Below are 24592 nucleotides of genomic sequence, written 5' to 3'. Positions count from 1 at the left end.
ACCTATCCACTCAAAAGTGGAGACATGCATCCTAACCCTGTCCCACCCTTTAATCCCAACCCCAAAATTAACCCCAAAGATTTAAACATGCTAACACTGAACCTTAGAAGTATATGTAATAAAACAGCCCCACTGCATGCATAGATTGATCAAAATGAACCTGACATATTAGCCCTTACCGAAACATGGCTACACCCCAAAAACTAAGAGTACACATAGTAAAATTGGTTAGGAATTTAACTAATTTCTGTCAGCATAAATTCAACAAACTCCTACATGAAATAGACTGGACACCCCTTAAACTAGAACCCCTTAGTCATGCCGTACTATACTTTAATAGCTCCTTCCTTCATGTACTTAATACATAGCCCCCATTCATATGAAAAGAATTGAAAAGAACTCAGCACCATGGCTCTCTAAGGAATATAAACACCTGATGAACCAAAGGGACCTAGCCTGGAAAACCTGGAAACTAAACAAAAATTAACAAACTCATGTCAACTTCAAAACATTATGTAACAGTTACAAAATTAATAAACAAACATAAGAAATCATATTATTCACAGATTCAACTCCAGCATAAAACCAACTCCCACATTTTTGGGCTCCATATCCACTCTACTTAACCCTGGGACAAACAGACATCACACCCCATCACCTGATACTCCTCCATCACAAATAACAGAAAACTTTAACGAGCACTTCATAAAATCAATAGCACTTCATAAAAATCAATAGCAGACCTACCAACTAACACCCCTAACACTGGACCCCCCCACCCTTCAACCTATTTAGTCACCAATCCTATACCATGTACTACATCTAATTCTATCATTAATAACCCCCTTACTCAACAAAATATCATACAAACCCTATTCTCATTTCAGCCCATACCCACAAACACCATAAAGAAACTGCTACAAAAACTAAAACCCTGTTCCACTTCGGCTGATAATCTACCACCGCACTACCTCAGATTGGTTGCCAACTCAGTTGCCTACCCAGTCAGTATCCTTACAAATAGAAGTTTATCTGAGTCAGAGGTACAACCATATGGAACAATCTCTCACCACCCCCCAGCCACAAAGGAGGCAACTCTTTTGAACTAACCAGTTTCTGTCCTATATCCATCTTGTCATCCATATCCAAAACTTTCGAGAAAGGTATCCATCAACAGATAATACCTTTTGCAAAACAATCTTTTAACCCAAACCCAACATGGTTTCTGACCCAGCCACAGCACAACTACAGCCCTATTATCCTTTACAGACACTGTGAACAAGGCCAGAGATGCAAGATGCTATACAGCCTCAGTATTAAGAACCAGAAAGAACCAAAATAATAAAATAACCACAATCAGCAAAAAACTCAGGTAGTCCAACTTTAATAAACCATACATGACTTAGCACTTTTACCCTGTTGTTCAGTCTCAGTGTTCCTTGACCTCTCTAAGGCCTTTGACACAGTCTCTCCCCCCTACTACCGAACACACTGTCTAACTTAGGCTTCTCACATAACACAGTAAAATGGTTTCAGAGCTACCTTGAGGATCGTAAACAAGCAGTGAAATGGTCCGACAAAGTCTCACCCTTTCTCCACATCCCTATTGGAGTTCCTCAAGGTTCCATCCTCGGAACCCTACTTTTCAACATTTTCACTAACAACCTTCACACTTCCTCCTACCCCGGAACACTCATTCAATATACTGATGAGTCCACCATAATCTGTACAGATCGTTCACTATCAGAACTTCCTTCAAAAACTCAGCAGTCCTTTACTGCAGATGAATCCTGGCTAAAAAATACCCAACTCTTTCTTAATCCAAAGAGACTAAATTAGTACTCTTCCACCCTAAAAATACCTCCCCTGTCACAAATAATTTCAACTTCTTTGCATCTGACAACACTGTCATAGAAATAGTGTAGGAAACCAAACTTCTAGGAGTAATCATTGACAATAAACTTTCCTTCGACGCCATATACAGCAAAATATAAAGAAAACTCATCAAAAAATGGGACTCTTACATAGAAACAAACATTTCTTAACTACGGCAACCAAAGTTTCCCTCGCAAAAACCTTTTTACTTCCCTCCCTTCTTTACAGTACCCCTATCCTAACTAATTTACAAACTTCTACCCTATGCAAGATAAAACAGTGCTACAACAAAGTAGCTAAGTTTACCACAAACTCTAAATATCGCAGACATCGCTGTGTCTAGCAAACTTAGTCACACCTTATGCGCCAAAAGATGCCTACGATCAGAAGATAAAAATCTCTTAGCTATCTCAAAACTTACAGAACAAACAGGTCACTCTCTGTATTCATATTCTGTCTCTAAACTATGGAATTCACTACCTCTAGCTACTAGGTCTATGCCTGGCCTAATCCGCTTTAAAGCCTCTTTAAAAAATCATCTCAAAAATACATGGCTCTGCTCCTGTTTAAATCTGGCCTACTGCTCAGCTCTTCCTCTTCTTCCACGCTGGCTTCATTTTCTTCTTCTTCTGTTGCATCTCACTCCTTCACAGTCTACAAGACCCTAATGTCTCTCATAACTCCTTCTCTGTTTCTATACCATAGCCTTAAACTACTGCTCAGTCTGTAATGCCGCTATTCTTCTTAACTCTCTCACTATCGTTCTGCATCATTAACTCTTCAGCTATTATTTTCCTAACTGAAACCAACATTTTATTTTTCATGTACTGTAACAACCGATGTCATGCATTGTACTACCAACATACTACTTTTGTAGTTTATCTACTCATAGGGTTACGTATATGTTGTTTAATGACTAAAATTGTCTGTAATAATATAACTGTACAGAATTGTCCAGATGTGTAGTATATCTTGTAACCTAGCTTATGTTCTGTCATCTTATTTCTGTATAGTATTCCTCATGTCATTTGTATTGTTTTTTGGAATATACTGTATTTGTATTGCACTGTATGTGGGGCTTTTCTTCCTGGGCGTCCACTGAAAATGGGTTCTGTAGACCCAGTCGGACCACCCCGGTAAAAAATGTCAAAAAATAACTCAATGATGCTAGATCAAGCAGAATAAAATAACTGCTAACATCTGTGTAATCCCATTTAACACCAAAGACAGCTGTTTATATTTCACATTTCCCACTTTACCTGACCATGTAAATGTGCATGGAACTTCTTATCTCATCTTCCAGTATCTGTGACCTTTGACATTGCAGCCCCTTTTCTATATTTCAGTGATTTTTCTCTCATCCCACCTTCATATTTAAGTCTGTGGTTCTCATTGCTTTCTCCATCATTCTCTTACACACACTAACTATGTACACCTGTAAAAATGCGATAAAATGTTTATTAAGCAGAATGTATTTATCCCCACTCTGTGTATGCCATCAAGCATTTATCTCTACTCCAGAGGTGTAGTTAGGATAGCGCAAAAGGGGATGCTGCCATGGCTGCTTGGTGTTAGTAAGCATGGTCAGTCATTGCCAATGCTGCTGTCAGAAAGAATGCTAATACTACATTGAGAGAGAGGACTAAAGTCCTTTGTGCATGGATCCACAGCTGCAGACATGAGGAACCTCCCTCCCCCTTTTTGTTATGTAGACTTTTCTTTGGTTCCTCAACTGTGAGTTGAGGAGGGCACTAGTTCAGGAACTGCAGAGGATGCCAGATAACCAAGCTATGCTTCTGCTCTACTCTGTGTGTGTCATCAATAATTCCCTAGTATTGTAAACAAATAACCAACCATTGTAACTCAGTTCTATCAGACCTCAAGGGGAAAAAAAAACTTCACACACTACTCATACAAATACTATCTCATACTGAACAAAATAAACTCACAAATATTATGAACACTATAATGAACTTGAAAAGAATTAGAATTAAAAAAAATGGGAAGGTTCCTGCCCTGAACCCATTGATAACTAGGGTACCACCCAAGACCTTGAACTGGTTAAAGTATTTTTAGAAACCTGGATGGACGAATGGATGAATAGATGGCACATCCATTGGGAAAAGTTAGTAGCTATAAACAGAAAACACTCCTTTCCATTTCTATTAAACATGGAACCGTGCCTTATTTCACAGTTCAGGCCTTGTCATAGACACTGATGCCAGATGTCAGATCCACAAATTTTCTTACTTTAGAGTCGAGTCATTATTTCAGAAAGCAAAGCTATCTGATTTCAAGTACAGTGTCTGTGTGGAGTTTGAATATTCCTCCTAAGTCTGTATGGAGTTTTCCCACTTTCTAAAAAATATGTCCATAAACACTTAGAGCTATATCTTTCTACCTACTTACACACACACACACACACACACACACACACACACACACACACACACACACACACACACACACACACACATATTTGGTTCTACTTAAACTGATTGAATACTATTTATATCAGTGTGCATAATGTGGAAACAAATTGATCAACATTATGCATGTCGACACCATACTATGCAAGCACTGACAATTAATCTCACCACATGCAAAACTTAAAAAACAAGGTAAGCCCTCCCTTGCACCCCCCAGACCCCCCCTAATTATATAGTCTAACTCTGAGATCACACAATCCCCTGAGATCCTGCACACCTATCGACCATCTGTTTAGTTGACCAAAGTTACCTAGGCCCAGACTCAGCAAAAATTTAAATGAACAATTTATGAACACTGCGGTGCAGTGATGCAGCTGTTAACATTGTTGTCTCACAGCAAGAGGTTCTCCATTTCAATTCTCGGCTGGGGTGCCTTCTGTGCGGAGTCTGCATGCCCTCCCAGTGTTCATGTGTGTTTCCTCCAGGTACTCCGGTTTCCTACCAAATTCCAAAGACATGCATCTAGAGCATTTCTACCCAGGCCTGCACTGAAAATAGGCTCTGTCCTAGTCGGACTTTCCTAGTCAACAAATGTTAAACAAATAAACTCCTGGAATGGTGTATTTCACCTCCAGGGAACTAACCACTTGGCCACAAATAACTAAAACAAAAACCTAAGCAAATTAAACCCACCAAAGTGGGGGTTTTACCCCCACACCCCCCTAACTAAATATACCAACTCCAAGATCACACTACAGTGGAGAAAAGGGCAATGTTCACCATGGTGGCCAAATGGTTAGTTTCCCAGAAGCGATATATGCCATTCTGGGAGTTCGTTCATTTAAATTTTCACTGAAGTCATCTCACTGTTATGTGAGTCGAGTTTATGGTAATTCAAGGATTTAAAGGGAATCTCTCTCACTCTCTCTCTCTCTCTCTATATATATATATATATATATACACACACACACACACACACACACACACACACACACACACACACACACACACACACAAGCACACACACTCCTGCCCTTGTAGTCATGGCTGAAAATGGTCTAAGGACACTTAATTGGTCACCAAAAGTGTAAGTGAAATAAAAATAGCTTTATTTCTGCTATGCTAAATGCTCATCTAGTAATCTAATCCATATGGAAGGGAAATAACACCATGCAGCTGCAACTGCACATATTACATTTACTATAGCAGTAACTTATTAACTTTATTTTTTCTCACAGTGATCTTCACTGAAATTCTTGTGTTTTTCTTTTTGAACCTGTATCTACTAGAAAACTATATTGAATACTGCTTTGTATAGACTAACTAGAAGATATGTATTCTGCATTTTAATGTATGTACACTATTGTATTATCTAATTATTGTATATTGCTTGTATTTCTGTCGAACTTTTCTCCCTGGGCCTCCACTGAAAATGGGCTTCTGGCCCAGTCGGACTTTCCCAGTAAACAAATGTAAATAAATAAAGGCATGAACTTAACCTCTACTTACTCTAAGCAATCTAATCCAGTTTACACTTTAATATTACTAATGCAGAATAACATTTTCCTTTGCTAAGCAGTAAATGATTATGATATCTACTGATATTGTAAACGTATGAGCACAATATATAGCAGAACTTCACATTTTTGAATATGAAAAAAATTAGCATTTTCTAAAACAACTATGGTTGGTTTTATGCTTTATGTTTGGAAAAATAAATGGACTGACATCCTTTCTGAAAGAGTCCTCACTTCACAGGACTTACCATCTTTCCACTTCATCTTTTAAGGCAGTGTCTGTCTCACATTTAGGTTTATTGGTAAATATTAGGCTAACTGCTGTGAAGGGCTATTCTCACCTTTTGGGATTGTGCAATGGTGGCCTGAGCTTATTTTAGAACCTAAATCACCTGAATGAAAATCTTTCCTTTAAACTAGTAGTTGTAGCCTTTCAAAGCAAGAATATGTCAAATAATAGAAAGGTTAGTAACTACTTGAAAGTGAGCCTTGAAATACAGAGACTGAATGACCAAAAAAATGGACTTGCATGGCCATTTCTGATAATATTTCCATTTCTCTGATGTATGACCATTTTGGTGTTGGTACATATAAGTTAGGTGGTGTGTGAGGAGTTTCATGCTGCAAAAATCAATTTAAAGGAGAAGCGGGATGCTCAATGTTTACACTTCTTCTGCATGTTCAGTCTTGCATGTGTGTGTGTGTGTGTGTGTGTCAGCACTCTCTGTTATCTTCTTCTTCTTTCGGCTTTTCCTTTTTAGGGGTCACCACAGCAGATCACCTGTCCACTCATGATTGGCAGTGTAGTTTTATGGCATTGAGTTGCCAGCCCGGTGCCCAACCTTCCACAGAAGGCACACACATGCACACGCTCACACCTAGGGCCAGTTTAGAGTGTCCAATCCACCTACAGCATATCTTTGGGATGTGGGAGGAAACTGGAGCACCTGGAGGAAACCCACATGACCACAGGGAGGACATGCAGACTCCGCACAGAAGGCACCCCAGCCGAGGATCGAACCGGAGAACCTCTTGCTATGAGGTGGCAACTCTACCCGCTGCACCACCACGCTCACCCTGAGTGCTGAAATTTCAGTAGAGAGCTCTTTAAAACATTTGATTTTCCTAATTTTCCTTTAAACTGATTTGGTAATGGACCTTGTTTGATTCATTTACGGCATCTGTTAAATAAACTGCTTTCCATAAGAAAAAGGCTACAATATACACTAGTTTGCACTTACCATATAGCTCCTGTATTGCTTTTCTGTCCAGCCAGTCTAGTTCTGTTTCTGTAACTTGAGGAATATAGTTTGGCTGCATCACAGATCCAGTACGGTAAACATGTGGTAGTCCAAGGACATGGCCAATTTCATGTACAGCAACCTGAAACAAATCACTGGAACATAATACACTCAAAGAGGTTTAGAATGAAAATACAGAAACAAATGTGTCTCCCTGCTTATTGAATTACTTCATGGCATATTTCAAATAAAGCCCAGCATGGGGTGCAGCCATTAGAATATTATTTAAGTTTTCAGAACAGTATGTGTATATTCAAATGTTGTTTTAGGTTTCTTGTTCTGACAAAAAAAAAAAAACAAATAGTCAGCATCCTAGTGAATGACATGTATATTTAATCTTGACGGAAACTAAAGAGCTGAATAGATTAATATAATAAGTTGCACTGAAACATAGACTTTGATGGTATAATGTCTTACCTCATCTACATTGCTGCATTTGACTGGGCCAAAGAAGAAATGAAATATTATCTACAGATTGCATTTGGTGTAGCATAATCAAACACACATTTGTTGTAGCATGATCAAACACACATTTGTTGTAGTACAATCAAACACATGTTTAATGTAGCATGATCAAACACACATTTTTTGTAGCACGATCAAACACACATTTAGTGTAGCATGATCAAACACACATTTGTTGTAGCATGATCAAACACACGTTTAGTGTAGCATGATCAAACACACATTTGTTGTAGCTTGATCAAACACGTTTAGTGTAGCATGATAAAATACACGTTTGGTGTAGCATAATCGAACACATTTGTTGTAGCATGACAAAACATGCACGTTTTGTATCATGGCCAAACACCAAAGTGAATACTGTAGTGCTATTTTGTAATGACTGCTCCCCCAGTCATTTACATTTAAAGATGTTAAAACAAAAGATAAACCTCTTATAAATCATATTTTAACTGTAACTACAATTATATGAGTTTACTTACTGCATTTTTCATACTGGGCATACCCATGAGCATGTAGATCTTTTGTAGGAAAGGCTTAGGCTAGTCTTTATATGAACTAGGGGGTTATGACAAGAAGACCGAGTTATTTCCACTACCAAGAAGAGAATATATCTTAGGAAAATAACAGGTCTAGTTGTTGAGGAAAACACTGGTGTGACATTAAAGTTACTAAAGAACACTGAAGCTTCCAAGAAACAGAAAATTATATTGTAAGTTAAAATTTTTTGTAATCGAAAGACTGGGCAGAGTTAGTTAGTGAAGTGGTAAAAAAGAGAAAGAAGTGGTAAGTGATGTGAAGATAGATGAGATAGTTGTAACTCAGAAGACATTCGTCCTTTGGATCTGCATTTAAAATTAACGGCAAAACCCAGCGAAACATGAACTAGTGAAATTAACTGATTGAACTGACAATCCCAATAAAATATAACAAAAAAACAAGTGTTTTTGCAGGGAGATAAACCCCTCTGCACCCCCTAACACCACACCTCAATGCATACCATTTCAAGGTCTCTCAACCTAGCTAGAAGGCAAAAGAAGGCTTCCTTATTCTACAGTACAGCAATCTTGAGTTAATAAAACTCTGTGATGAACTAGAAGTTGAATGTAAAGCCAAAGAGGTCATGCACGAAAGACAACGTGCACGGTCACAGAAACCATGGAAGTCCACAAAGATAAACCAGCACGTAAAGGATTGCTTGAAGTTTCTTTTATTGAAGATAAATATAAACCAAATGTAGTGGCTGATAAGCCATTACAAAATAGAAAACCGGTTTCGGCTTTAAGCAGCCTTTTTCAATGCTCAAAAAAAGAATAAAATTTGAAACATCTTCACCATTTCCTGTTCTTATATAATGGAGCCCTTAAAGAGACATGCACCAAACACCTCCACAGTAGTTAACCCAAAAAATGGAAAAATAAAGAATGTACATATATACAAAATTAATTACAAATAACATCCCATACCATAATATCAAACCTGTGTACCAAAATATGAATATTACAAAATTATGCATTAGTTATAGACATAAAAATTAAGTCTTAAACATGATACATAAGTAAAAGTATATGCAATTGAGCCTATGTATACCTATTAAGTATCAGTCTAATAATTCAACAGATTCAAAAAATTCAAAAACCAGAATAAACTGGATGTAATGGTCTATAATATTATTCTGTTTCATTTAACCCTGGCCTGAACAATCCCCCTAATTTAATAATCCACATATTCTCCATATGATTTAATTTAGTATGCCATCCTGCTTTAAAATTCCTATGCAGTGCTATCTTGTCAATAATAACAAATTTGAATGCAGCAGAAGGGTGATCATTAGTATGTTTAAACAGTGCATTAGTTAAATGTTTATTCCTAATGGCACTCGTGCTCACCTATTCTAAATTTAACAGCCGAAACCGGTTTGCTATTTTGTAATGGCTTATCAGCCACTACATTTGGTTTATATTTATCTTCAATAAAAGAAACTTCAAGCAATCCTTTACGTGCTGGTTTATCTTTGTGGACTTCCATGGTTTCTGTGACCGTGCATGTTGTCTTTCGTGCGTGAACTCTTTGGCTTTACATTTGGTTTCTTTTGTCACGCTGGGGACGCCTGGATTGCGGGTTATTTTGCCATCGGGCTGTTTCTACAATTTTTTGACATCAGTCTTCGCAGACCTGTTCTTATATATTTTTTTGGCAGCATCATAAATGGGTTCTAACATCGGGAACATTTTCATACAATATTGGCTTATGAAGTAAGCAGCGAGAGGCCTACTATCTTTTGCAGTTTAACCTCAAGGCTTTTGGTTTCATAGTCCGCCATTTTCTATGTTTCTTTTGGTTACATGAAACATAGTGGGATCGTTTATAATGACTCAGGATCCTAGCCTTATGTGTTTTGGACCTAAGGTATTGTGTCTTTACATGGATTATCTTCATGTAATGTTTTGGGGATAACTGTTAAGAATTCTTTTCATGGTCGGTGAACTTTGGCAGATCTACACTAACATTTTGACATTTTGGCTGATATTTACGAATTTTGGACTTAAGGTACTTTGTTCTCTTAACTACTTGGGAATACTGTGAGTGTCATTCCTCAATGGTCGGTGAACTGTGGGAGTTTTACAGCATTGGGGTTACTCATTTTTTCTTCATTTAACTTATTATTACAAATGTTTTGGACCTTATGTACTGTGTTCTTTTTGGACTATGCATTTCGCAACCGTTTGGGATTACTGTGAATGCTATTCTTCAATGGTCGGTGAACTGTGAGAGTTCTACAGTATTTGGGCTATCTATTTTTTCTTTAATTAATCTACATTTACAAACTTGAAGGAAGCTGTGGAGAGTCGACTACCTGTTGGACTGTTCTATACAACTTTTGATAATAATTTTTGATATTTTCATATGGTCCCTTCTTTTCTTTATATATGGACTATAATTCTAGATATATCACAGTTAATGTATAATTTTTGACTAAGTATAGGTCAGAAAGTTGTCATTAATATCTTTTGGGTTGCTATGGTCAAACATAGGTAGTGTCCTGCTTGTTCTATCATATAACTCTATATACATATATGTTTTCTAGTAGTTCAGGGTCTTATTAGCTTAACAATTGATTTAAACTACATATTTTATTTTCTATTTTTCATTAGAAGACAAACCTTTGGTATCATAATTTGATTCGCTTATTTTTATACGGCTTTTTTGACCTTCCACAGGTAATTTGAAAGTTGGATTGGTTACAATTATATGCATGTGAGTGTCCTCATTGATAGCTTAGCCAACATCTTTTTGCAACATTAATAATATTTTAATATATTATGAATAGAACATTGACTTTTTGGAAACATTTTTCCTTACGGTGGTTATATGGTATTGTGGCATGGTGACTATCATATATTAAGCGCCAACCACTAACTTTTTTGATTAGTGTGGGCTAGCAACAGATATTGACATAGCAGAGACGAAGGTCGGCTATCAAGTTCGGGCTTTAAAGATTTCTTTCATGGTTTTTGGCTTGAACAATTGAACAATGGTAACACTGGTTTTTGCTGACAGTGGTGATATTTAGTCGGCAACATTTTGGTTCCATCATGCTTTCTTTACCATTGCCACTTATTGTAAGGTAAATAAGTTTTTTCAATATATATACAGACTGGTTTGATATACACTGAATTTGATTGGTTGCATTGGGTTGTGCTGCTTCATTGTGGACATTTCTTGTATATAGATGCTTACACTTTTTTGATATATCTATTTTTGAATGTTTATCCATATACCTGTGGTTGGTTCAATGGCCTTATTGTAAGATAGTGAGTCATATATACCATTCAGCTTCATCTAATACAAGATCAATCATAATTATGGATCTCTGTGGAATTTTACAAGGGCTTTCGGCCGATAAAGATAATTTAGAAGTTTTTGGTCTAAACAATAACATGGGACAAAGTTCAAATAATGTTCCAGGAGATGGTCAACAAAGATGTGGAGCCATTTTTTCAAAACTTAATAGACATATGAAAACCTTACGTTCAAATGTTTGGCACTTGAAACTGTTCAAGGCATATAAGATCAAGGACATTACACCAAGGGGACTTAGGGTGCGTTTACAACCCCTAGTTGCCAATATAGACACTGAACTATCTAGGGAATGGGCAGAGGCCCAGCATCAGGCTTCCATGCACTTTGTTGACTGCCTATCTAGATATTATGATAGGACAATACAAAGTCAATTAACAGAGATTCAAGTTTTATGCGGTGAAGCTGAAAAATTTAGTAAAGAGGGGTTTTACCCACAATATATCTCTGACCTTGCCAAGGATTTATCCTCACTAGAACAACAACTTATGAAACGTAAAATTCATAAGTTTAACAGAGACATCATGGATTATGATAAAGGTAAACCGTTTGTTAGTCAAAAGACAGTCAGATTCACTGATCATACTAATACACACAACACCAGTAGGAAATGACCTAGTTCCATTTTAAGACACAAGAAGGTTACATCTGATGCAACCTCTGAGGATGATACATCATCTGCTACTGATGGTGAGGTTCCCTCACGCCAGGCGTCCCCAGCTGCCAAAAGAAAACAACCACCCCCTTTAGATCTAAGTGTAGGAGGAGGGGGGTAGAAAGCACCAATCTAGATTTAGGGTCTCCAACCCTACAGTGCCTACTACAACAGATGGTCAAATAACCAACAATGTTTTTAACATTTCATCTTTTGATCTTTCTCCTGTGCATACACGATTACTTAATAAAGGCCTTAATTTTGTTCCCAGTGCACCTGTCTCTGAAAATCATTTATTACAAGATGTAAATGACTTTGTAGATTACTTAATCTTAAGTTATTTTTTGCAGATTCTGATGCCATTCAAAGATCATCTGATTTTAGATTTGGTAAATCTACTTTCATTCCACCTATGAATAAACATGTCTCGATATTTAGAGATTGTGTAATGAAAGATTTACATTCCTCTACTTTGTATGAGCTCAAATCTAACAATCTCAACTCAGCTGAAAGAAAGGCTCTCTCTGAACTTAAGGATAACCATGACATTGTTATCACCATGGCTGACAAAGGTGGCGCTATTGTAGTCATGGATTACACAGCATATACGGAAGAAGCCCTACGACAATTATCAGACTCCAGTTATTATATGGAAATGATGATTGATCCCACCTCTAATTTTAAGGTGGAAATTGATTATTCTTTGGATCTGGCAGTGGAACAAGGAATTATAACTGAGCAGGTAGCTACACAACTGAAGGTGGATGAACCCATTCCACAATATTTATATTTGCTACCCAAAATGAGGACCCTCTCCATCCTCCGGGTAGACCTATTGTGTCTGGTAGAGGTTCCTTAACGGAGCCACTGTCAGCTTTTCTTACACACCACCTGAAACCATTATTAAAACAAGTTAGATCCCGTATAAAAGACACTACGGAATTTTTAAACATCATTAATGATTCTCAACTGGAGCCCAATTGGTGGCTTTGTACATTGGATGTGGCATCCTTATATACCAGCATCCCTCATGATGTGGGCATTCTTGCAGTTTCATACTGGTTATATAAATCTGATTTGTATTCCACAGGCTTTAACAATTTTATGATTAAATTGACTGAAATTGTGTTACGTAAAAATATTTTCTATTTCAAAGGAAAAGCATACTGGCAAATCAAGGGCACTGCTATGGGGGCATCATTTGCACCGATATACGCAGATCTCTTTATGGGATATTATGAACAAGCATTTATATTTGATGTCCAAAGAAATATATATATTCAAGATCTAGATATTTGGCGCAGGTATTTAGATGACTGTTGGATGGTGTGGCGTGGAGATAGGGACCAGCTGGCTGAATTTGTGTCCTATTTGAATAACAACTCTTTTGGCATCAAATTCACTGCCAATATTGAGCATGATAAGATTGTTTTTCTAGACGTGGTCGTCACTAGGCTTTTAGATAACACCTTGGCCACTTCTGTTCATCGAAAATTTCCGGAATATAATACATTATTACATGCCAATAGTTCCCACCCATCCACATCATCCGTAATATCCCAAAATCTCAGTTCATGCGTATTAGACACATTTATTCTTCGGAACAAGACTATTCTACTTGCAGCCTTGATTTGTCAGAAAGATTCATCAATCGTGGATACAATAAACATAATCTTTTTTCTACTATGGATGAAACTAAAGGTTTGACATGAACAGGCATATTGGAATATAGATCGAAAGAGAGGGTATCTTCTGATCAATCTTTGAGGTTAGTAACGACTTATGGCATCAATACTGTTAGGTTCAGAGACATTATCAATCAACACTGGGACATTTTGAAGTCACATGATTTTTTCAATACCATCCTACCTGAACAATGTTCGTTCTCATATCGTAGAGGACGTAACATCAATTCACACCTCACTCATTACAAAAGGTATATACCTACCACTCCACTACAAACTACGTTATTTGGTGATATATTAGTGGGTTGTTTCCCATGTGGCCATTGTACTGCTTGTCAACATGTATCTAAAACAACTGAATTTACAAGTAAGAATACTTCTAAGGTTTTTAATATCAGAGTTTTCGCTAATTGCAGTTCAGATTGGGTGATTTATCTAGCAACGTGCACTTGCTCTGCTTTTTATATAGGCCAAACATCTAGGCCTGTTAAATTTAGAATAGGTGAGCACATGAGTGCCATTAGGAATAAACGTTTAACTAATGCACTGTTTAAACATACTATTGATCACCCTTCTGCTGCATTCAAATTTGTTATTATTGACAAGATAGCACTGCATAGGAATTTTAAAGCAGGATGGCATACTAAATTAAATCATATGGAGAATATGTGGATTATTAAATTAGGGGGATTGTTCAGGCCAGGGTTAAATGAAACAGAATAATATTACAGACCATTATATACAGTTTATTCTGTTTTTTGAATTTTTTGAATCTGTTGAATTATTAGACTGATACTTAATAGGTATACATAGGCTCAATTGCATATACTTTTACTTATGTATCATGTTTAAGACTTAATTTTTATGTATATAACTTATGCATAATTTTGTAACATTCATATTTTGGTACACAGGTTTGATATTATGGTATGGGATGTTATTTGTAATTAATTTTGTATATATGTACATTCTTTATTTTTCCATTTTTTGGGCTAACTACTGTGGAGGTGTGTGGTGCATGTCTCTTTAAGGGCTCCATTATATAAGAACAGGAAATGGTGAAGATGTTTCAAATTTTACTCTTTTTTTGAGCATTGAAAAAGGCTGCTTAAAGCCGAAACCGGTTTGCTATTTTGTAATGGCTTATCAGCCACTACATTTGGTTTATATTTATCTTCAATAAAAGAAACTTCAATCAATCCTTTATGAACTAGAAGTTGACCAGACTTTCACTGACTAATGACAATGCTCCCATATCCTGCATAGTCAAAATGATGAAATGGCTGTTTATGAACACGTTACTTTTAGAGTGGTAAATATTTAGTTTGAAACAGAAGCTTATATGACTTAATGTTGCCCATCTACAGAGACATGTTTGTAAAAGGATTAAGTCTAATTATGGCATGGCTATTGTTCATGTTGGACTGAACAATCTAAAAAGACCATCTCTCTTGGCTATACATTAACTGTATAGTGGGATTATCAAACATCCTACCGATCATGGAAAAATGCTACTTATTCAAATTATTCCATCACATTTGTATGGCATCTAACTACAATGATAAAATGTTGGTATTTAGTCAATGGCTGAGAGCATGGTGCACAATCAGTGGATTCAGTGCGTCAGCCAGTAGTGATGTGTATAGCAAGATGGTGTGTTTTGTACCTCATGGTCTTCACCTTTCTTCATGAAAAGGGAATTTTCCTTTTCCATTGTGCTTTTTCAGACCTCCCTAAACTCCCACGAAAAATGCACAAGATAAAAACAAACATTTACACTACTGTCAGTTAATTAATCAGCACTCAAAAAATACACAAATTCCCCCCAGTTATAGTCACTATAACTAACACAGATTCAGGATAACATCATCTTTAACCTAAGAGTAACATTTATTTATTATTTTATTTTAAAACTCAGTCATAAACAAATCATCCTTGCTGGACTTTACGAACAAAAACAGTGATACAGTAAACGACATACTTATGGAAAAAGACTGTGATAGTACATTCTGGTTGACCTATAAATTTCTGCTCAGGATACTGTCACTGACTTTTCTGGTATTATTAACTACTGAATTCATGAATATATACTGGCAAGTTAATAAGTTAAACAACTGAAAAATATAGCTTAGCTCTCAGAAAGTCAGAAAGTTAGTCATAATAACAAGTCTGTAAGTACATAAACTACTGTACTTTCCTGGGGGACCAGACAATATACCTGGTGGATTCCTACAAATCATGTTAATCAAAATATTATCATATGCACATGTCCCTGTGTATTTGGCTTATGGCAACAGGTTTTAATGGTATCAGTTCACAAAGGAGGGGTTACATGAGACATATACAATTTTAGACTCCTCAGTCAGATTAGTATGTGAAATCATGAAAAAAGACATAATGGAGTTTCCACTTCTGTTAACTGTAGAACAGTACTGGTTTGTTAAGGGGAGAACTTATCTCATGGCATTCTATAAAGAGGTTACAGCAAAACTCAATGAAGGACTGACAGAACACACTGCTTATCATGACCTTGTTAAGGTATTCAACACTATTCCACATAATGGAATAATTGACAGACTAAAAGCATTAAACATCAGTCCATGTGCAATTTAATATTTATTTAATATTTATTTATTTTACATTTGTTAACCGGGGGTGTCTGACTGAGCCGAAAAGGCCCTTTTTCAGCAGTGGCCTGGGGAGAAAAGCTCCACAAAGAAACATTACAGACACATTTAGTTATTTAGACATGATCAGTATACACACAAATTACAAGAGACATGTTTTTACAGTGGTATGCGGCACATCAACAGTTACAGTGGAGAGAACAAACAAAAAATATTAATTTTAAAAATAAAGGTAATTAATAGATTTGTGGCGTACAGCTGAAATTTGGAACATAGGTAAAATACATACATAGTGCACAGGTACAGTACATACATTGTAGATTAGCCAGTGTTTGTGAGTAAGATTGAAAACTATTATCAAGTACTCTATATTTAGTATTTATACTTTATCCACTTTCACTAGCCTGGGGATTTAATAGATAAAACAATAGTTAAGCACACCAGGCCATGGATGGGGGAGTTATCTGTCTGCCCCAGAAAGGCTTACCAGTGGTGTCCCTAGGGTTTTGTAATGGAGTCATTTTTTGGACTGTTTTTAGATATAAAAGTGGAAAATGGACTGTGCATAGCCATACATGCTGATGGTTGCAGACAACTGGGTAACATAAGTATTCAGTACAAGATGCTGAAGTTGTAAAAGATGGTTTACAAAATGCACACCTGGGGTGTAGTAGTACTAGTGTCATCTCATTTAATGTCAGTAAAGCTAGCAGCATCAGATTTTGTAAGAGGATATAAATTCTGAGTACAAAGTAAGGGGTTATGTCATAAAAATGATAATACCATTCATGAGCTAGGCAAAGAGTTCAACAATAATTTAAACTCTGTGAACAATGTGTATCCACCAAAGATAAAAAAATATATTCTGGGCATTTCTAGTCAATCTAGGGAGATATTGTACCACTTTATACCTTATTGATCCGACCCATTATTAAATACAATTCAGCATTTTGTAACTGACCATTATACTCCTGGGAGAAAGTCAGAATGATGGGATTACTTTGATGAGATCACATTTTAGCACTACCATGAGGAAAGGGCCTTCACTAAAGTCTGGGCCAACAGTATGAAAACAACTGCCTGGAGAGAAGTCAGTTCTCAAGTAACACTGAATACCTCAAGGCTAAACTGAAGGAACAAGAAACTGCCTACAATTGTTTTTGTGCACTGTATAAGTTGCTGTAGGCATGTAGACTTACTGTAACTGGAATATTATAGCAATAACTAATGAGTGAGTGTGGTATATTGCAGATTTGCCCACAGTTGGTGTGGTTTAATCACAAGGACAAAACCTGAGTGATTAAACAAAGTCAACTGTGAGTAAATCTTCAATATATGGCACCTGGAGTCAGTTATTGCTATTATACAATGACATTATTTAAAAAGAAATTACTTCTCTTAAATATTGTCTTTGTATAATGGTGTTGTGCTATACTTCTGCATTGTTTCTGTATTCTACCACTTTGTTGATGTACTGCGTATGCATATGGGACTTACATTCCCATGCTTACACAGTACATCAATGCTTTGAAAAGCAAGCAATGGAGAAAGGAAGAGCTTCATTGCTTCTTTAAAAAAACAAAAAACAAAAAAAAAAACCTGTGAAATCCAGATAATTCAGAGGTATGAGAGAAACAGGGCAAAAATACAAGGAAAATCTGGTATGTTTCTTTAGTTTTGCATAATGTACCTGATTTTCCTTGTATTTTCTCTGCTCTCCATATGTACCTCTTGACCTCTTAGCTCAAAAAACCTGCAAAGCCTTAGCATATATTAACAGAAGAAAGTCTGGACGACCAGACTTTTTTCTATTGGTATATGCTTTCTTTACAACAGGCACACTGGTTGGGCTGACCAATCAGTGTATACACTTTTGAATGTTAATGAGCTACCATTGTATAATAAGAGGTGATGACTGGTCTATAAAGCAATGCCTGATTTTATTCCTTTTGAAAATCTGTGCTTTTAGTATGTTTGTGGTGGTGGTGGTTGTGGGGGAGGGCTAACTTGAGACTTAAAAAAAGCTGGTGTGTGTGTGTGTGTGTGTGTGTGTGTGTGTGTGTGTGTGTGTGTATATATATATATATCTATCTATCTATCTATATATATATATATATATATATATATATATATACACACACACACACACACACACATATATGTGTATATATATATATATATATATATATATATAGATGTATATATATATCTATAGTTCCACTGTGAATCACTGAATGTTCAGAACATTGACATTCTGATCATCGAGACCAGAACATCGATGTTCAGAACATTGAAGGTTTAAAGTGGAAGTGCCAGGTAAGTGAAATTGTAGAATTTTGGGTGTGTATGCAGGGCAACAAGGTGCCCTGCATGTTTTGTGTGTGTGTGTGTGTGTGTGTGCCATCTGAGTGTTGGCATTGCAGGTAGGGTACGGGAAATCTCCCGTTTAGTGCTACCTCATATAGTGGTAAATGGGATATTTCCCTTACCCCACTGTAGTGCGATCTTGGAGTTGGAATATTAAAGTAAGGGGGGGCAGCCCCCCCACATGGGAGTGCAGGGGGGCAAAGCCCCCCTGCATAACATAGCTTTTGTAAGTTTTCTGGTGTTTGTGTGGTTCATTTTGAACCTTCGATGTTCTGAACATTCGATGATTCAAAGTGAATATACATATATAGATATATATATATATATATATATATATATATATATTTATTACACAGCACCTTCCAAGATTATGGAGTGTTCTTTCTCTTACAGTTAGAAGTCAGTTATTAACTTTCTTCAAAAATAATCTTGATACACATATGAAATCAGAATATATTAATGTGGGGGTTATAGTAAATTAATTTTTGAAGGCCAGTGGACTGTAAGCTTGTCAGATGACTATATGAGTCTAGACTACCAATACTTCTGGGATAGTTTGTTGTATAATCTGTCACAAAAGAAAGGGAAACAAGACTGAAGACTCTACAGTTGTGTAAGAAATTACCATAACAGTAACTGTCCTAATGATCACTGATGCAGTATTTACGGCAAATGGGTTTCTGTCACTGACATCTGGCCGGGGTGCCAAAGCTTAACCTTCCTGAGGGCATATGTCCAATATGTGACTTCAGTTCATGTGTGTTGGGGTATAAATATGGACGTATGCACAAGATCCTCAGACTGTCCAAGCCAGTGGCCTGAAGACAACTGAGAGAGGAAACTGGTCATCCAGGAGAGGTGCAGTTTGAACAACTAGGATGCCTCCCCAGGATGGGATATATTGTAATTCACAGGCAAGTGAGTAGAGGGGAAGGGGGGAGAGAAAGAATACTGCAATAGTGATCAGTAGGACATCTATTGTTATGGTAAGTTCTTACATAACTGTACTACAACCTAACTGAAATCACTGTTGCAGTATTCATAACAGATGGGTGATTCTCAGACATGAAGAAAGAAGAGAAATGTGGGGAGGATAACTAGAGTGAAAATGAACTGTCCAGGAGACCAGAGAGGAATGAGCTGGCAAAGGCAGCCCTAGAGCTGGGGAAGGCATCAATTATTTAGTGCTTGGTAAGTGTGTGGCAGCTTCTAAGGTGGACCTGGTATCAACATCCTTGTAGAAGGCACCAGAAGATGCAACTTTTTGAGTGGAATGTGCTTTAGGGCAGAAAGACAAATATTTAACATATTGTAAGTAGCAGAATGAGATGGCCTTTGATATCCAGGAGGCAATGGTTTGCTTCGAGACTGGTTGACCCCGCTTTGCATTAATGAAGGAAATAAATAATTGATCAGTTTTTCTGATAGTCTTTGTTTTGTCCAAATCGACCCTCAGCTGCTTGTTAATGTCTAGAGAGTGTAAGTTTCTTTCTCCCTTACTTTGATGGTTGGGAAAAAAGTAGGTAGTTGAATGGCTTGATTGGGTGACAGTTCATTTATTACCTTAGGCATGAAAGAATGATTGTTCCTAAGTGTTACCATGTTCCTACAGAAAATAAGAAAGGGAGGAGTAGCCATGAGTGCCTGGAGTTCCAACATTCTGTGTGCAGAGGTTAAAGCCAGTAGAAGGACTATTTCCCAAGTGCAGAATTTTAAAATGGCAGGTTTGACTAGCTCAAAGGGGATAGAGTAAGCTTTTCCAGAACAAAATTAAGATCTCATGGTGGAGTAGTTGGTTTTCTTGGAGGCATAAGGTGCAAGACTCCTTTCAGGAAGAGCTTGACCCCTGTCCTGGACATAAGAGGAGGATCAAGAGGCAAACAGACACTGATGGCTGACAAATGGGCTTTAATGGATGAGTAGGCCAACACAGAATGCTGAAGCTCACAAAGATACTAAAGTACAGTCAGGAACCCGGGTAAACATGGTTCCAGTCTGTCTTTGTGGCACCAAATGGAAATTCTTTTCCACTTGGTTGTGTATGATTTCTGGTAGTGGGTTTCCTGTCTTCCTGTAAAACCTGAACCACATCTTCTCAAAATATGTCTTGTTTAGGGATCAGAATCCAGTCATCCACAGAGTGAAACTGAGAGAAGCTAGGTTGGGATGTAGAAGATGACCTTTCTGTTGGGTAATTAGGCCTGGTTGTATCAGAATTTTCCAGTAGTTTTCATTTGACAAGTGGAATAGTATGGGAAATCAATGCTCTTGGGGTGGTGGAAAGACCAAAGGGCAAAACAATAAAACTGTGAATGTGATGAGCCAGAGAAGAATCTGAGGAATTTCCTGCAAGAAAGATGAATGGGGATGTGAAGATAGGCAACCTTGAGATCTAGGGACACCAGAAAGGCCTGACGAAGAATGAAGGGGAGGAGGGTGTGGAGAGATAGCATTCTGAAAGTAGGCACTTTCAGAAATGTGTTTAGCAGGGAGACATACAGAATAGGCCTCCATTGTCCTTCCTTCCTTGCTTGGTAAAATAAAGATCCTGGAATAAAAACCTTTTCTTAAGAAGGGCAGAGGTACTTGTTATATGGTGGCCTGTGATAGTAAATTCTGAACAATGGTACTGAGCAAAGGAAGCTGGTTGAGAGGTGGAAGGGGAAGCCCTTTTAGAGAGGGGATGCTTTCCAATGACATGGTATAGTCTTCTTTGATAATGGTCAGAACCCATTTGTCTGTAGTTACTGCCTCACAAGAAGGAAGAGAGAAGGACAGTCTGTTGATAGGGGAGTAGAAGGATGGAGGGAAGGAGAGGGGAGGAGTGGAAGATAGTCACAGAAATGTATTTCCAAAGGGAGGTCTCCTGAACGGGAATCCCTCTGTGGTTTGTCAGAAAATCTTTTCCAAGGTGCTTTTTTACATTTGTGAGAGGGCCTATGATCCCTCTTAGTGAAGGAAGTGGAATCTAGAAATGTTTTTGCAGTATTTTGAAAAGACTGGCAGCATGTGATCCAAACAAAATTCATTGTCCAAAGTGGAATCCAAGATTTTAGATTTGAATTGTTCAGTGATGGGCTGACCCCATAACCATGCATATCGTCTGATCACTGAGCCTGTGGCAGCAGCCCTGGACATGGCATCCACTGCATCATACCTGCATTTGATGTTGTGTCTGGCTATTTGTGTAACTTGGGACTGACGGGACTAAATTTTCTGTTAGGAACTTCTGTATAAGATTCTGTCATGACTTATGCAGAGGCTGTACCCCAGAGAGCAGGTATTTAGTCATTCGTGTTTGATAATTAATAGCTCTGAATGTTAAGTGGAGGAGGTGTGTAGACTTTCTTACCCACCTATCCATGGCCCTGCGTTCCTTGTCTAAGGGGATAGCATTAGCACTGGGAAGCAGCTTGGATGGTTTATCCAAAATGAGACAAATGGCAGCAGGTTTAGCCACAGGATTTTTATACAAATCTGTTTTTTTAGGATTACATGGCTAAAAATGTGGTGTTAAGAAAGTAGAGTGAAAGGCATCCTGATAAGTCTGCAGGACTGGGGGAACTGGTGAAGTGGATAGAGTACCCATCTCTAGAAGACTGTAGTATCTTTTTTGTACCTCACAGATTTGACTTGATTGCCATTCAAAATGTCTCATCATGTTCTTAATAGTTTCTCCAAAGGAAGCCTCTTCCAAGGGAGAATCAGGAGAAATGGAGTCCCCTTCATTCAAGGAGACCTATTCAGGAAAGGAAGTTGCAAAGAGTAATCTACAGAATGATCAGTCTGGCTTTGGATCCTCTTCAATGGAGGAAGAGTCTAACTAGTGGTTTTGTGGTGTGGCTTGAGTTAACTAGGTCACAGAAGGAGGCAGCTTCAGGGCCATAATGGTTTTAAATAAGCCCTGAGAGAAGTCCATCCATTTGTTTTCTCTGGTAGGTGTAGAAGACATCACATGCTTGTTTTTTTTTGTTTTTTCTTTTTGGGATGACGTTGCCCTGTAACAGCCTTGGAGGTTCGGAGTCTTGTCTCATTTCAGTCAGTGTACCAGGGACCTCTTCCAATACAAGGACCTGAGGGATTCCATGCAGGCCCTATGAGATAATAAGATCTGCTTCATCTGAGGTATCCACATTTTGCAAGGCCTCAGGAGCCATACTGGCTTCCAATGGAGTCTTGGTAGTGGACACGAGAGGTAATCTGACATACTGTGGGTTTGATCACCTTAGCAGGTACATCTGACTTAGAGATATTGTACTGTCAATCATCTCAGGCTCTCTTCAGTTTCTTCTTAAGGACAAGGGCAATGTTGGATGTCAGAGAGTCCACCATCTTAGACTGAAATAAGAGTTTCAATCGCTGAGTTTCAAGGAAAGTATTAAGAGTGGTAAGTCTTGATCTGAGAGTCTTAGGGACAAATGACTGTCAATGGAACAGGATTTGTAGTTGTGTTTCAGGCCTAAGAAAAAAAGGCACTTAGTGTGCAAGTTCTTGTATGGAATCTGCCTACTGCACTCACACTTACCCCTCCTAGCTGACAAATAACAAATTTAAAACACAGTCTAAGAAACACTTATCTGACAATTTTTAAGTGAAGCAATGGAACCAACATCGAAACATGAATCAGTCAGATGGGTGCACAACCTGCATTCGGGCTGGTGGCAAGACAGTCTGAAGATCTCATGTATAGCTGACCCAGAGACTCCCCATACTTTGAAATAGAATGCCCATACATGTCAAGCTGAGTGCCACTTTGGCCCTCTTCAGAAGGACACTTGATGATTGGATGGGAGATAGGAAATTCAGCCCGGGGATTACGTCAGTTGCTCTGCTAAACAGTGGACCAGGGAAGTAAATATTCTGGGAAGAAATAGCCAGGGAATTGTTATGGCTAGGCTTGTATAGGCCCTAGGGCCGATAGCCTAGTACCAACCTATGAACCTATGACCGCCTTCATACCTGAACACACACAAACTGAGGTCATACATCAGGTGTACATCCACAGGAAGGTAAAGGTTTGATACACTGGCAGGACATCAGTGATGAAAATGCATCTGTTATGAATACTGCAACAGTGATTTCATTTAGGACATATATCTGTTTATTTTCTTCCATCACCTGGTTTGATGTAGCTCTTTTCTAATAAAATAGACAAACACTTTTTTTCTGATACCTTAGAATTTAGTCACCTTTCACTCTAGAGGCTATTATCTAGACATTGTCAACATTTGTTTTTAGCAAATCCTGGTCCTCTGGAAGTAGTGTAAGTTGCTGATTCTGGCTCTGGCATGTAGAAATGAAAGAATATGCATGATGTTCCTCCCTGTTTTACTTTATATGACCCAGACCGTTACCTCCCCCCCACCTCTGTCAATAGTGCTAAACTGGATGAACAGGCTAGATACTTTATATGAATTGGGAGTAACCCAAGGGTAGTTCTGTCCAAGACACTTCCCCATCAAGTCAGGGGGAGCTAGTCTTGCTGGCTTTTTTGGCAACCCAATATTTTATTATTGGGTTAGTCCTGGATATGAAACAGTATGGAAAATTACTGAATTGAACATGACCCTCAGGTTATTGGATCCCTGTCATTTAATACATTTTCCCCATGGAGAGCATATTTTTTAATATAGTGTCCTTTCATTAGTACCAACATTGTACTTTACGACTGCTCAAGGTACAACACTTAATGAAGTTACTCCTTGATATTATTCACACTCCTATCTTTGATTCCCCCAATTTACTCTTGGACAAAAAAATGGGACTTAGTTATTGTAATCATCTTCCTCATTGTGCATGGGTTCTCTGATGTG

At 37.8% G+C, this 24592-nt stretch overlaps 1 protein-coding gene across 1 annotated transcript in view; it reads right to left on the bottom strand.

The window, feature by feature from the left end:
* LOC122799944 (matrix metalloproteinase-21-like) overlaps positions 1–24592 on the bottom strand; it is a 176298-nt gene that overhangs the window by 66342 nt on the left and 85364 nt on the right. Inside the window, exon 4 of the mRNA XM_044069353.1 lies at positions 7063–7204. Coding sequence (XP_043925288.1) covers positions 7063–7204 — 142 coding nt within the window. The remainder of the gene's footprint in view (positions 1–7062; positions 7205–24592) is intronic.

The sequence above is a fragment of the Protopterus annectens genome, chromosome 4.part0 (assembly GCF_019279795.1).
Source record: "Protopterus annectens isolate FY-2018-M chromosome 4.part0, PAN1.0, whole genome shotgun sequence".
Lineage (NCBI taxonomy): Eukaryota > Metazoa > Chordata > Ceratodontiformes > Protopteridae > Protopterus > Protopterus annectens.
Note: the sequence above shows the minus strand (reverse complement) of the source record. Positions and strands in the feature narration are given on the sequence as shown.